Raw genomic sequence first — 13567 nt, 5'->3', positions numbered from 1 at the left:
TCCAGCTGTTGATTAGTGAACAGTGAACACTGATCAGGATAGGTCTACCGGCGGGCAGTGATCATTTTAATATGAATAGGATTTGCCCAATACAGCTTACGCCAAGCGACACGAGCGTGTTTACCCGTAATTGATGGACGACATAAATCAACACGTATGCTGTAACATCGACCCCCGCCTCAACAACAATTCTACGAGCTACTCAGAGTTGCTTGGTTGGTTTGTGGTATTCATGGTGTTTCGACTTCAATGGTCATTTACACCAGGACAATATTCTGTATTTTGTTCCGTGACTGGCAACAACTTGTAGTTCGGCCCACTTCTAGGCTTTTTAAGACACCACTTACGTGGTGCAGACGGCGAGGAGGAGCCTAGATCAACCTCCAACACGTACAAAAGGATTCTGGAGTCGACCTTAATTGGTGTAGCAGTTGTGGATCATACCACTTATACGCTATCCCACCAGCCCTGCTACGTCGAGTCTTACTTACGACAAGGCCGTGGAAAACTGAGTGCTTGTGTGATTCGATTCTGAGTCGAGTGTGAAGCTTCGGATCGATTCGATTGCCACGTAATATCATTATCAATGACCTGAACAGGTAACAAATGCATTTTGCGGCCAGTAGGAAAATAGTTATATGCCATCAAAAATAGCATTTTATTTCTTGATCAAATCTATCTTTGCCTCTCGGATGCTTCATAAGTTCATACCCAATTACGCGACGACGACTCCGATTTTGAACTCCAACAGATTGAAAAATCGGACTCCCCAGCCCACAAGCAACAGGATGCTCTCTTTGGTTGATATCCGGCTGTCGCTGAAGACCGGACTTGGGTCAATCTTTTCTGCGTATCACGGATGAAATGCATGACCATACCAGCTGAAGCGTCGCTAATACAAGCGTTTAATGGTTAAACAACCAGACCAAAAAACGCATTTCTGCTATTCCGTGTACCACATTTGGTGGTAATCAGTAGGGATGGTGTAAACTTCTGAAAGGTTCAGGTTCGTGTGAACGCGAACCTTTTTGAAAGGTTCTGTGCGAACGCGAACGTGAACCTCGTGACGTCACGTGACGTCATATTGCTAATTCCAACCATACATTTCAGTGAAGTGATAGCCGATATTAATGTACAGTGTACCCGATACCTAACAACGACTCGGGTCACATAATACCACAATGCTCAAGTAGTCTACTTATTGACGTTTTAAACGTCGCCAAATGTATCAACTGAGGCAATCAAATGGTGATATATTAATCCAATAAAATCAATACCTTCCGTAGCCTTGCCAACAATTTCGACGAGGACTTGCAGGTTACAAGGGAGTATAAGATTACGCCTTAACGGTCCAGGCCAGACTAGACAATTTATTCGGCGTCTGCGTATTGCTACGTTGATATTGAGTAGATTGTAAAACGGATTTATGTACTTGCTACCGATATTAGCCCATCAACAAATTACACAGAAGTAGCCAACACCCCAGTCGCACGGATTTGGTTTTTATGATAAAATAAACATATGAAATCAAGATTAACCTCGTAGGCCTGCTAGATTTTGTACATCAGAACACGATGCCAATTTCATTGATTTACTGAAGAAACATCATTCGTTGACTACCTGTCATGTAGTGTATTTCGCTCTTGATGTTGTGTGATTGCGGGTCAAGCTCACAGCAGAGAGTCACTAAAGTAAACTTTTGTAATGAAGCGAGCAAAATTTTAGAGATTGTCAATGACCATGCTCGTTTAGTATTAATTTTTTTATCCTGCCTGCGCCATGCATGTGACGCGCAGTTGAAATGCAATAAATTCCAACCAAAGATGTTATAATGAAGTGAAAATTGTAATATATGAAAAAGGTTCACAGTGCAGAAACTACGAAGGTTCGTTTGTGAACGCGAACCTCTAAATTTCCGAGGTTCACACACAGAACGCGAGCGTGAACCTCACGTTCACACCATCCCTAATAATCAGGTATTTGCACGATTGTCATCACATGGATCGCGTTATTATAATTTTTAATATCAGATATAACAGTGCTGTTTATAGCCTTAAGAGACTCTGAGTAGTCGTAGCGTATAATCACATCAAATATTTTTGACCCATTGCAGCAGGTAAAGTGCTGTGCTGGTTTGGAATAACTCCTTCAAATGTCAGAATTGATTCTTTACCAGCACACATTACTGGCTAGTTCCGTATTGGATTGTATCAGGGAAATCAGTGATGAGACCGTCCACTTTGGCCCCAAATTCTCACATTAGGCTGGATAATTCCCTCGGGTCCGAAGGTGAGCTGCGAATACATAAGCCTATAAAGCATCTGCCGTTCAACTAGAGTTCGTCCTTGTTTACTATGTTTTCCTCTTTGTTAATGCATTTATCATGCGCGCTGTATTTTATGGCATTTCTCGTTTCTCCAGTGAGCAAACGAAATCCAGATACATTCCACAATATTCTCGGCGAAGAATCGGCAGGAGGCGCTTTCAGATCCGAATGTTGCGGCAACCGGTGTATGACCCCTTTCCGCAGTGCTTTGTGCAGGATTTCATCTGCACCTTCTGAGTTTAAGATGTGAGGTTTCCCTCCAGGGAATTGATGGAATATCTAAAAGTATGATATGTCATACGTGATGGACGTTTCCACTGATATTAGTGCTAAGCAATGTATAATAGACTTGATTTCTATTGTTGTATGATATCCAAGAATGTGGCATAGCGACAAACGACAGTCGAGCATATGACTTTGCGACCCTAACCCTAATGACTACATTAATATTTCGTCAACTGAAGAACAAAGTGCTCGTGTCAATTTAACCGATGACGATAGGTATGCATCTCACGAAAATACGAACATTTTATCTAGGGTTACCATACGTCCCCCTTTAGGAGGTGTACTGAAAGCGTTCTACGACCTCAAAGCAAGTTTGGTTTTTATTAACTAAATGAAGACTCAAGCTACTAAACGCGATACATAAAAACATCCAATATATAGGTAGGATAACATGCGGGTAATCAACACAAATGATGAGATCACGAAGAAACAATAATCACCGCAGGAGGATTTGTCCTTTTTTACAGGAAATTGAAAATGTCCTCCGAGGACGCCTAAATGTGCTCCTTTTTGGCAAATCGTCCTCCTTTACAGCTTTTACAGCTAGGCTAATGGACAGAGTCAACTAAAATAGACATAAATTAGGCGAAATTGGCAATGCGGACGTTCGACCGGTTCATTCAAGAGTCGAATCAGAGTGATGAATTTGTTTTTAGTCAACAGGAGAAGAGTAACGTAAAAAACCGGGTAATTCGGCAGCCGAGTCAAAGTAATGACCATCGTTTTTTTAAATTTTTTTAGTCAACAGAAAAAGATTTCCAGTAAATACAGTAAAGGAATTTTTTATGATTTTAATAAAGTGTGCTCCTTTCCGGATTCCAAAATATGGTAACTTTATTTTATCAAGGTTCCAAACAGGGATATCTAGATATCCCTGGTTTCAAGTCAGCGTGGGACAATTCGATACACCAATAAACATGAATTTCAATAGGCAATCTATTCATTTTATAAGGGGCAAACCTGAACAGCGGTGTGACGTAAATCTTTGATGGTCATGCTATTTACGTTATTGGCACTCAAGACACCATTACAGTCACGGTCCATACCGTGGAACACCTGTGAGTTGGAAAATATCAATTAGAAATTACGACGAAAATATAAAAAAAAATCGGTATTAGTAACGAATTGTACAGGCTCGGCATTACCGAGACAAAGATTATTACCAAGAATCTACATATATACCTGCGATGGGTCTAGCTTCGAAACCCCATCGCCAAGAAGATCTTGGAGCAGGTCTCTAAAATGTTCGGTATCGAATATATCATCATTCATTTGAGCAGTCCCGATCCCCTCCAGGAATAGATGCCTAGATATAAGACGAACTACGACATATTCAACAATCTTTCAAGTGTACTTGAATGTGATTTTACTAGCCTGAGGCTTTCCAGATCTGAATTGCGCACCGCCATCTTACCCCTGCCTTCAAATGGTCACTGGACAGCAAATTCCTCCAACGATCTCACGGATTTGAAGTCTTTACACAGGCCCATGTAAAACGATTATTTCAGGATTACATATAAGTAAAATATTAAACCAAAGTGCCATGCGATGACGTTGCTGGCACGGTATGTGTTAACGCAATTTTGGGATTAATTTCCAGGGTTGTGTTGTGATCCATATCGTGCTGACTCTCTTATCAATTCCAGTTGTATTATGAAGCAATTCGACAATCACAACGGACTTGTTAACATATATGGATATGGTCGGTTTGCGTCAAGTCACGTTCGCTATGTCAGAAGTTGCCCCAATATGCTGATTGCATCGTGAAGTGAATGTGAATCGCTGGACTTTATCTGTATTGTCTGTACAATCCGAAAAGTCCAACTAGTCTTCATTGTCAAATCGCGAGAACTGAAGTGATACAGCCTTGTTGTTGGTCCCTTCAGAATTCACTTGGTGATAATAACCTAGAAATAAGTTATTCGACTTTTTACTGTTGAGATCTGTACCACTATATGTGTAATTATATTGAGATATATAATCAAACTGATATACTCCTATGGGTTTCGTCACCTTGACCATATGCGAAGACAATTCCATATATAATCGTATTCTCTTCAATTCAATATATTTTTATTTCAACTGTTTTGTCTATCCGAAAGTGCAATAATGGACAAAACAACTTACTTTTAGGTAAAAATAAGCAATCGCCCGCATACACAGTAATGTTTGACCATTCCACATTTCTTATTTTCGGTTGCTTCATGAGGTCCACGCTTTCTGGATTAATATCTGAAAACCTGTTCGTCGAATATCGAAGTTGAAAAACGTATGCCAATAAGTGGATTGCCACGAAAATATTACCCAACTATTCCGTTTCCCGGTTCGGGATGCATGTAAATATCCTTTTCGTACTTGTATTCAATTAATTTCCAATGTTTTGTACCATTCAAAAGGCAGCTCAGTTGATTGAAAGCATCCTAAAATGAGCATGGGCTTTACGAATCCAAGTAACCGTTGAATTCCGGGTCAGACTCTCAACTTTAATTTGATACCGCACATCATATTTAGAGCGCCCTGTCCCTTTACGATAATTTCTTCATACAAATATGACAGAAGGACATAAGTCTCACCTTGTGGATGATACCTGACGACCGGCCGCCTACCCACCAAATATTGACCTTAACTATTCTGCGTGACAATTCACCGCAGGCTCCAAAAGAGGGGGGTACTACCATGTCCCGGTACATCTCGGTCGGCAAGCCGGACACGACGTTCACGTTATTGCCCTGTTGGTGGTAGGTGTCCACGAAATGCCTCAATTTATTCCCAATCGGGGGCATATCTTTCTGAAATAATGTTCACGTAATAAAACCAATAAGTAAGCATAGAGGGGACATCACCGTATAGTCATTGTTGGCACTCAAGGAGAAATCATACTTGATTACAAGTACGATAAACCTCAGAAATTTAGAGGTTTACGTTCGCAACGAACGTTGGTAAGGTCTTCACGGTGAACATTTTTCATACATTACAGTTGTCACGTCATTATGACATAGTTGGTTGAAATTCTTTGCATTTCAACATCGGTCCAGTCTGTGCATGGCGCTGGCAGCATAAAAAAAAAAATCGACACTAAACAAGCATGCACCTTGCCAATCCTTGCTCTGTTGCAAAAGTTTGCTCGAAATATTCAGCTTTTCGTTTGTGAATGTTTAGTGACTCTCTGCTGTGGGCTTATCCCGCAATCACACAACATCAAGAACGAAATAGAATACCTATGGGCCTAGTCACTGAATGATGCTTATTCAACCAATCAATGGCGTTGATATAAAGAACACATCGTTGTCTAATGTATCATAAAAACCAAATCCGTGCGATGGGGGTGTTGGCTACTGTATAACTTGTTTGTGGGGTAATATCGGTAGCAAGTATAGAAACCCGTTTACACCCTGCTCAATATCAATGTAGCAATCGTCAGACGCTGAATGCATTGTCCGGTCTGCATGGCCGAGGCGGTTAAGGCGTAAGCTTATATTCCCTCGCAAGTTCACGTCGAAATTGCTGACAAAGCTACGGAAGTCATTGATTATATGGGATTATTACAGCATTTGATTATTCAAGTTAATACAGTTGGTGACATTTAAAAAGTCAGCATGTAGTTCCGCATAATATGGCCTGAATCGTCGCTACGTATTAATATATCACTTCGATGAAACGTAGGATTGGAATTCGAAAAACGACGTCACGTGACGTCATAGGTTCACGTTCGCATTCACACAGAACCTTTTAAAAAGTTATATATATTATTATATATATATATTATATATATATATATGAAGTGCGAAACGTATAGTGGTGTGCCTATAAACTAGAAGTGAAAGTAGTCTAAAATTGTAACAACTTGAGTAAGTAGTGCCAGTTGGCAAATCCTACTTGATTACTCCTGATAAATTAGAAGTACGCCATTAGTGATCACATCTGAATAGATTGTAGAAAATTGAATGTGAAAGAGATCTACTCCGATAGTTTGAAACTCTATGAATATACCTTCTTCTGTCCTTCCAATCTGACCTTCAATTCACCAAAGTTTCTTCTCACGCATTCGTCCGTCCATAGTTTATACGCATTACTTTCGAGGAGCACGCCTCTTAATATAACTGGTTTGCCGCGCTTTACGTATTTTTCGTAGAATTCCGCCGGTTTCGGAGCATTGTCAATCTATAAGAAAATAAATTTGCGAACAGAAGCGTTGGTTGATTACCGATTTGTTTTAGCAGTACGTCATACCAGATCACGATTTCGAAATATCGATATCTCGCTATAGCTCACACTAATAGGTACTCTGTGCTTTGCTGACATGCAAGTTTTGTCATGTGGGCGTATATTGTTCCTGTGTTTTATAAACGCCATTTTGGCATGCATTTATTTCGGGTTGTGTTTAGAACAAAAATCAATTTAAAATATGTTTTTAATGCTTTTTTTTTCATGGCGTCACGCATATTCAATTGTGACGTCATAGTGGATTGATATTCACGATTAATAATATAGGGTAAATATAGCTCCTTTAGCGAAATATTCTTTCAACCCCTGTTTTATACGGACCCAAAATATCTTTAACCAGGAATGCATCGTCTAGCAGCATTTTTACGGTCGGCGGTCATCAGAACATTCATTCCGTACGAATCATCTATATCCACGTACTGTTGAACCGACTATTCCGCGGGTTAGTGTAATGGTGAGAGATAGTGTAATAGTGATGCGTCCGGTCGGGTCAGACCAAAGACTCGAAAACTGGTATCCGCATCTATCCTGCTAAGCGCTCGGCATCCACGGATAGCATGGAGAAGAAAAAAGCGGGGCGTGCTGACTAGATGACCTTACGGTCGTATCACATCTCTGTCGTCAAAAGCATCTCGATGGAGCATCTCTCCAACCACCCCATAGCGCAGGGGCGGGCAACTTCTTTGGTCTTTGGGCCTGACATGGGAGACTGAAGGATTTGGCGGGTCGGATTACAGACTCGATAGGCGTACATTAATCACGTATTTATCCACATATACAATGAATAAGTCGTATATAATTAGGGTTAACATGTGTTCTACTTTTTAGGACATGAAAAATGTCCTCCGAGGTCACCTAAATGTCCTCCTTTACAGCTTTGACACCTAGGCTAATGGACAGGTTCAACGAAAAACCGCCATGCGCGACGCGAAGTATGTAATGCGAAAGTGTGAGCAGTTCACTCGGGAGTCGAGACGGAGTGTTGACTTATTTTTTTTGGTCAACACCAGAAAAGTATCGTTAAAAAGCGGGTTATACTGGAGTCGAGTCAAAATGATGACATTTTTTTAACACAGCGAGATTCCAGAAAATATTTCAAAACTTATATGTTTTGAATAAAGTGTCTTCCTTTCCCGATTCCAAAATACGGTAACCCTAATTTCATGTAAACTTTAAATTTGAAGCAGAGACCAAAATCAGTATTTAATAAATTTATTACCTTAGTGTACTTCAATAGCTGTTGATGTCAATCAGACATATGTGATCAATCAAAGGTATGATCTGGCTGCATGTCGGATGTAGAAACCATTAGTAAAGACTGCACGTGAACATCAGTTAAATTGGAACGTGGCCTTGTCTTGTTATGTTCATGGTCGAAAAGGTTTGCTCGCAAATGTATTTATTGCAAACACGAACGGAACAAATAGTTTCATGACCATCTTTCCCGGGTTGGCAAACTTGGATTGATACTGTGTCGCATAAATTTGTCAATACTTTCAGATTAGTAATTCACTTTCAGGTTAGAAACTCTCCGCGGGCCGGATCCGACCCGCGGGCCGTATTATGCCCGCCCCTGCCATAGCGCATACGTCGGCTGTATATCGGGTGGTAATCGTCGTCCGTAAGCTCATGCAATATGTTTTGGAAAGTATTTACATAATTATGGCATAATTATACAACGTATTTGTTCATAAATAGCCTTTGTTTAAAACACTGTTAAAGCAAGATGGAATTCCACTGTTTATAGTAGCCGACTAAAAACTAACGGCAATCGGACTTTATCAATTATGACGTTCACAAGGCGCAGGCTTTACCACACAATTGTTAAATAGTGCCATCTCATCGAAACGAGGGAATTTACATTCAGTTTCGACTATTATTAGTTACGTCGTTAAAATTCCACGTTTCTCATGACCAGCAGCAAGTAGACTTTACCAAGGGACTGCATTACAGGAGCTACCCGGTGCACATGGTGCGTACTGCATGTCTGCACGTGTATGGCTGCACGTGTAAGAATGACATCAGATGAGTAAATAAATGTAGCATAGAATATATCATCGGGTATCGAAAAAACTATCGATTCCACATTATCAGCATGCATTTCAAATCTATAGTAAATCATAACATTCTTACCGTGAATTCAACAACTGGAACGCTCGGCGGTCTATGATGGCCAAACGGCTTGAGATGGCCAGCAGGAATTTCTCCTAAAACTGCCAGAAAATTCGTGACCAATGACACCGATGCTACACCAATAATCGCCATACTACTTATTATCACACCTTTGAGCAATCTACGAATTTGGCAACAACTTTGTGCCTTCAAAATTATGTTTGTCATTCGATCAATTTATCTACAACCTCCCGCCCGCCGCGCATGGAGTCGAGAATCTAATTTTGTGTTATGTTCGAGAAATCTAAGTAGTGATAGATCGCTGCCAATGATTTATTCTTTAGTTGGAATGATGCCAGGCGGTAAATTGCTTGTGCTGACAGACATGTATCCTATGCCCTGTACGAAGTACGTTACACAACTGCTGTACAGTACAGACGCAAGTGCAAGCTATACAATAATGCAATTATAGCCTGTGCAATAACATAAAGTATAGGCTGTGCGAACTCCTGAAAGCATTTTTTCGTATACCACCGCAGCGATTCCTTGCGTACAGCGACGATAGTACGTGATACTGAGGCTATAGAACAGGCGTGCGTAATCCATTGATTGACTTTGAATTTTGCAATGCAAAATGAGTAGAAATGACAATACTGTTATTGTATAGCTCACCATTAGAGCTCGTTCACAAGGCGCACTCTTGGGCATCTAAAATCAGAGGTGGTCAAAGTAGTCAAGAAAGCTACTCACGTAGAAGTAGAAGTAGCAACGAAAAAATCTACTCAAGTACGAGTAGAAGTACTTCTTCCATAAGCAACCTAAAACTACTTGAAGTAGAAGTAGAATTGACTGACTTTAAAAGTACTCAAGTAAGTAAGTAGTTGTGAAAACGATCCTAATTCGTTTACATGGATTGTAAAAAGGTGCAAATTGAGCTATGCGAAAGGTGACGAGCTTGATTCATATTGATGCATACCAACAGGTATCCAATTTTCGATAGCATAAGCATTCATCAACATCATGATAGTATTGATATGGAAATGCGATGTTAATCCTCTGTTCACTCGAATAGCACGTTTTAGAAAATAGCATGGTACAGCACCATCCCCCATATTATAAGGCCCGTAGTTTAGTCCAAGAGCAATACGGAGAAGTTGTATAGGATACGGTGTAAACACTTTGCGTGATTAGTAAACGTTAATAAAAAATATGGTGGACCGTAAAAATGCCATATTGTGTAGCTTTATTTCCGGAAATTAAAGGCATTACTACACTTGCTTTTATACTTCAACATCTATGTTATCCAGACAAAAGAACTGACAAACTCAAAGTATATCATACTGGGAATTGAAAGTGAAATATAAATACCACTTCTAAAAGTGGAGCATGTATTTCATGCCTTTAGTCCAGAAAGTTTTAAAGGTGGTGTGCTAAAATAGCTTTAAAACTGAAAAAAGTCAGAATCCACGTTTCCAGGTTAGGACACGCCATGGACATGCTAGATTACGATATGACAAGTAAATGCTAGATTACGAAACATCAGTTTCAAACATTATGATGAGCCATATATACTGTGATGAATTATTTCATATGGGCGAAGGGCGACAATGTGGTATAAACGGAACCACGCCAACCCGCGACTTAAATTATATTCACCGATACTTTCGTGAAATCATACTGGTCCCTCCGATCCACTGCGCGCGAAGCGCGACGAAAAGTATTGGCTTTACTCAATTTTTGTGAAAATTAAATGTTGATACTCCGTGCCCCGAAATTTCTCAGGCTATCTTCCTGATTGGAAGATTGAACTACTTCTACTTGACAAACTGAAAATATCGGAAAGTAAGTAAGAAGATCACAAAATATTACGAGGTAGAAGTAGCAAAGATCAGATCTACTTGAGTAAGTACCAGAAGTAGAGGAAAACTACTTGAGTACTTCGAAAAAGTAGAAGTACTTCGTTACTGACCAACTCTGTCTAAAATACAAATGTTGTCGTTTCAAGTGACTTGCTTCATTACAGAATCGACAATTTATATTTACAATAACTATGGAAACCTTTTTTTTAAATAAATATGAGGTTGCGCAGTATGATCATTAAGCACAGAGATGTCATATTGATCAAGTCTTGGAGGTGTATTCTATGTTGATTACGATACGGTTAAGCATTTAGTCTTAGTATACACTGTCTTTGAAACAGCATATCTTTATTTTTCACACTGCAGTACAGTACATTGACGATTTTTTTGGGAAACGTTTTGTCAGAATGACTACTATTTTCCCTTACCAATTTACATCCAATGCAGATGAAAATGCGCACGTGATTACCGGACCACAAACAGATAAATAAATTTCGCCTACCGACACATGCTAGTTCACTTTCAGCGCGTGTCCTTTTATGTTATCGTATGATACTTTTAATTCAGTGACCATGTCGCTTATTTATTTATTATTTATTGCTATTACCCTGGTCTCGTGGTCAGTGAAAACACAGGCCTGTGATGTTAAAGCGATATCATCTCTCAAATTGGATCGGGACCGCATGTACGGCTGAGAAGAGCACCAGCAGGCATTTATCTATACCAGGGATATATAGAACTCCGGGATGGCTGACTTCATTTTAGCCTTTACCTAAGTAGGTCCAGAAAGTTACCTGCAATCTGCCTCGAAATATCCACTTTTATGCAAGCTAGCGATACAGCTGTTTCTAGAATAATGATCCTCAACTTTTTGCAGAATATTTGGTGAGTAAGCTAGACATTCTTCCCAGATCACAACCTTACTGCTGTATGGCCAACCTAGTAAAGTATGACACTGCTGTGTAGCCAACCAAGTAAACTATGACAACTCTGAATTTCAGTAAATCAGGAATGTGTTTAATTTCTACACATATAATCTGCACCAGGCCATAAATAACAGAGTGAATAACGAATAATATCAGCGTCTTCTACCTATTTACAAGCCATTGTCGGAATCCTTGCAGCTGGGAGGGGGGGTTATAGGATTGATTAAATCAACCATTTCAATTCGCGTTAATCGACAATTACCAAGGAGTATAGGGTTGCATTTAAAACAACCAGGCGGACCTTGTATAAAACATACTTTTTTTAAGCCATGACGTCAAGAATATTCAATAGTGACGTCATATTGGATTGAGATTGACAATTGAAAATATAGTGTAGATATAGCTCCTTTGACGAAATATCTGTGCTATTGCTGTTGAACCGACTATTTTAAGGGTTCCAGCCATCCCACATCGATATTAGTCGGCTATATCGGGTGGTAATAGTCTGTAGGCTCATACAACACGTATTTTGGAAAGTATTTACACAATTATGGCATAATTTTACAACATGAAAATAATTTTTTTTAAAGGGCCTCTGTTTAAAACACTGTTTAAAGCATGTTTTAAACATGGTATTTCAAACACCGTTTGTTATAAATGCACCCCTACCATGGAGCATTTACAATAACGAAAAGATAGGACGGCCTGTAAGGACTCGAAATTGTGATAGCAGCATTGTCATCTTCTATGTCACTCAATGAAAGTTGATCAAGAAAGCAACACACCATTGATACTTCTCTTCAGGTTCAAATGCAGTCTCGGGGGGTAGAAGTTTGGTCCTTATCATTATCAATTTAAGAAGCATTCGGTAGACCCAGTTGTTGAATTCCGGTGATATTTTGTTCACTGAGAAATAGTTTCATGACCGCAGTGAAGAAATTACCACCATGGCTTAACGGTACATCACGAATGGGCCTCCTGAAGCCTTTCATGCCATTTATCAGTTAAGAAATATTCAGTATCATTGTCTTGCAGATTTTCCGATAGAGCGATAGATGATTCCATGTCAAAAAACATCTCGGTGAGGAGGCAGGAGATCCAAATATTCAGATTGTGGCCATCTTTGCCAAGATTTCAATGGGATGTGCCCAGTATAATATATCAGGATATCCACTGTTGACATGATGCAAATGCTGGAACATTGCGTTTGTTTTTCTGGAATCTGCAACAAAAATGAACAAATGATGTATTTAGAGACACAAATTCACCTCAAGAATATATATAGAATATAGATGTAAGCAGAGTTGGTCAGTAGTGAGGAACTTCTACTTCATTGCAGTACTCAAGTAGATGTTGCCTATTTTCGAAGATACATCTTGTAATTTTGAAGCAGCCATCTCCAAACTTGAGTACCCTGCAGGCATTTCACTTTCTACAGCTACTTGAGGAAGTTTAAATACCAGTACGCCCGGGAATACGACTGTTACTTAAGTAGCAATGCAGACTACTTTAACCACATCAGGATTAATATAAATAGCTCATTTAATAACGTATCACTAGAATCAGCCAAACTTACCTTGGGCCGACTGAGGAGAGCTCCATGCGTTATTGCGACGATTTGACGAAACCTTGCTAATTGAAAGCAATCTTCAGAGTTTTCTCTTCCTTCGTCGTACAGGCCTATAGCCTATAGGCTTAAAGTGTTTATATGGTAAAGACAGGCCGTATCTCAGGGTCGTATCGTGTCCTGACGATTGTGTTGGCTTATCCATTCAAGGGAGTGGGCATCTTCACGGCTTCAGTAAGAGCCAATGGTCAACAAATGTCATGGCCAT

The 13567-nt window shown here is 39.8% G+C and overlaps 1 protein-coding gene across 1 annotated transcript; it reads right to left on the bottom strand.

Moving 5' to 3' along the window:
- Positions 1 to 555: 555 nt before the first annotated feature.
- Positions 556 to 9529, bottom strand: LOC145438936 (bifunctional peptidase and (3S)-lysyl hydroxylase Jmjd7-like). Its single transcript, XM_080316336.1, has 8 exons — positions 8969 to 9529; positions 6602 to 6772; positions 5185 to 5400; positions 4916 to 5031; positions 4739 to 4851; positions 3794 to 4518; positions 3572 to 3667; positions 556 to 2605 (listed from the first exon to the last, which is right to left on the bottom strand). The coding sequence occupies exons 1-6, from the start codon at positions 9173 to 9175 to the stop codon at positions 4436 to 4438; spliced, it is 906 nt and encodes a 301-aa protein (XP_080172462.1). The 5' UTR covers positions 9176 to 9529; the 3' UTR covers positions 556 to 2605; positions 3572 to 3667; positions 3794 to 4435.
- Positions 9530 to 13567: the final 4038 nt, after the last annotated feature.

This window comes from Botryllus schlosseri, chromosome 5 (assembly GCF_051294905.1).
Source record: "Botryllus schlosseri isolate E-star chromosome 5, Bs_hap1, whole genome shotgun sequence".
NCBI classification, from domain to species: domain Eukaryota; kingdom Metazoa; phylum Chordata; class Ascidiacea; order Stolidobranchia; family Styelidae; genus Botryllus; species Botryllus schlosseri.
The sequence above is the reverse complement of the archived record's forward strand: the minus strand, read 5'-3'. Positions and strand labels throughout refer to the sequence as shown.

What these genes read in the sequence shown, in the direction of transcription:
- LOC145438936 (XM_080316336.1), bottom strand. Translation starts at nt 9,175, where the DNA reads ATGACAAACATAATTTTGAAGGCACAAAGTTGTTGCCAAATTCGTAGA. An exon ending in TTCCAGTTGTTGAATTCACG is followed by an intron (nt 6,773 to 8,968) that starts GTAAGAATGTTA and finishes ATTTTCTTATAG; the next exon opens with ATTGACAATGCTCCGAAACC. An exon ending in GATTGGAAGGACAGAAGAAG is followed by an intron (nt 5,401 to 6,601) that starts GTATATTCATAG and finishes ACATTATTTCAG; the next exon opens with AAAGATATGCCCCCGATTGG.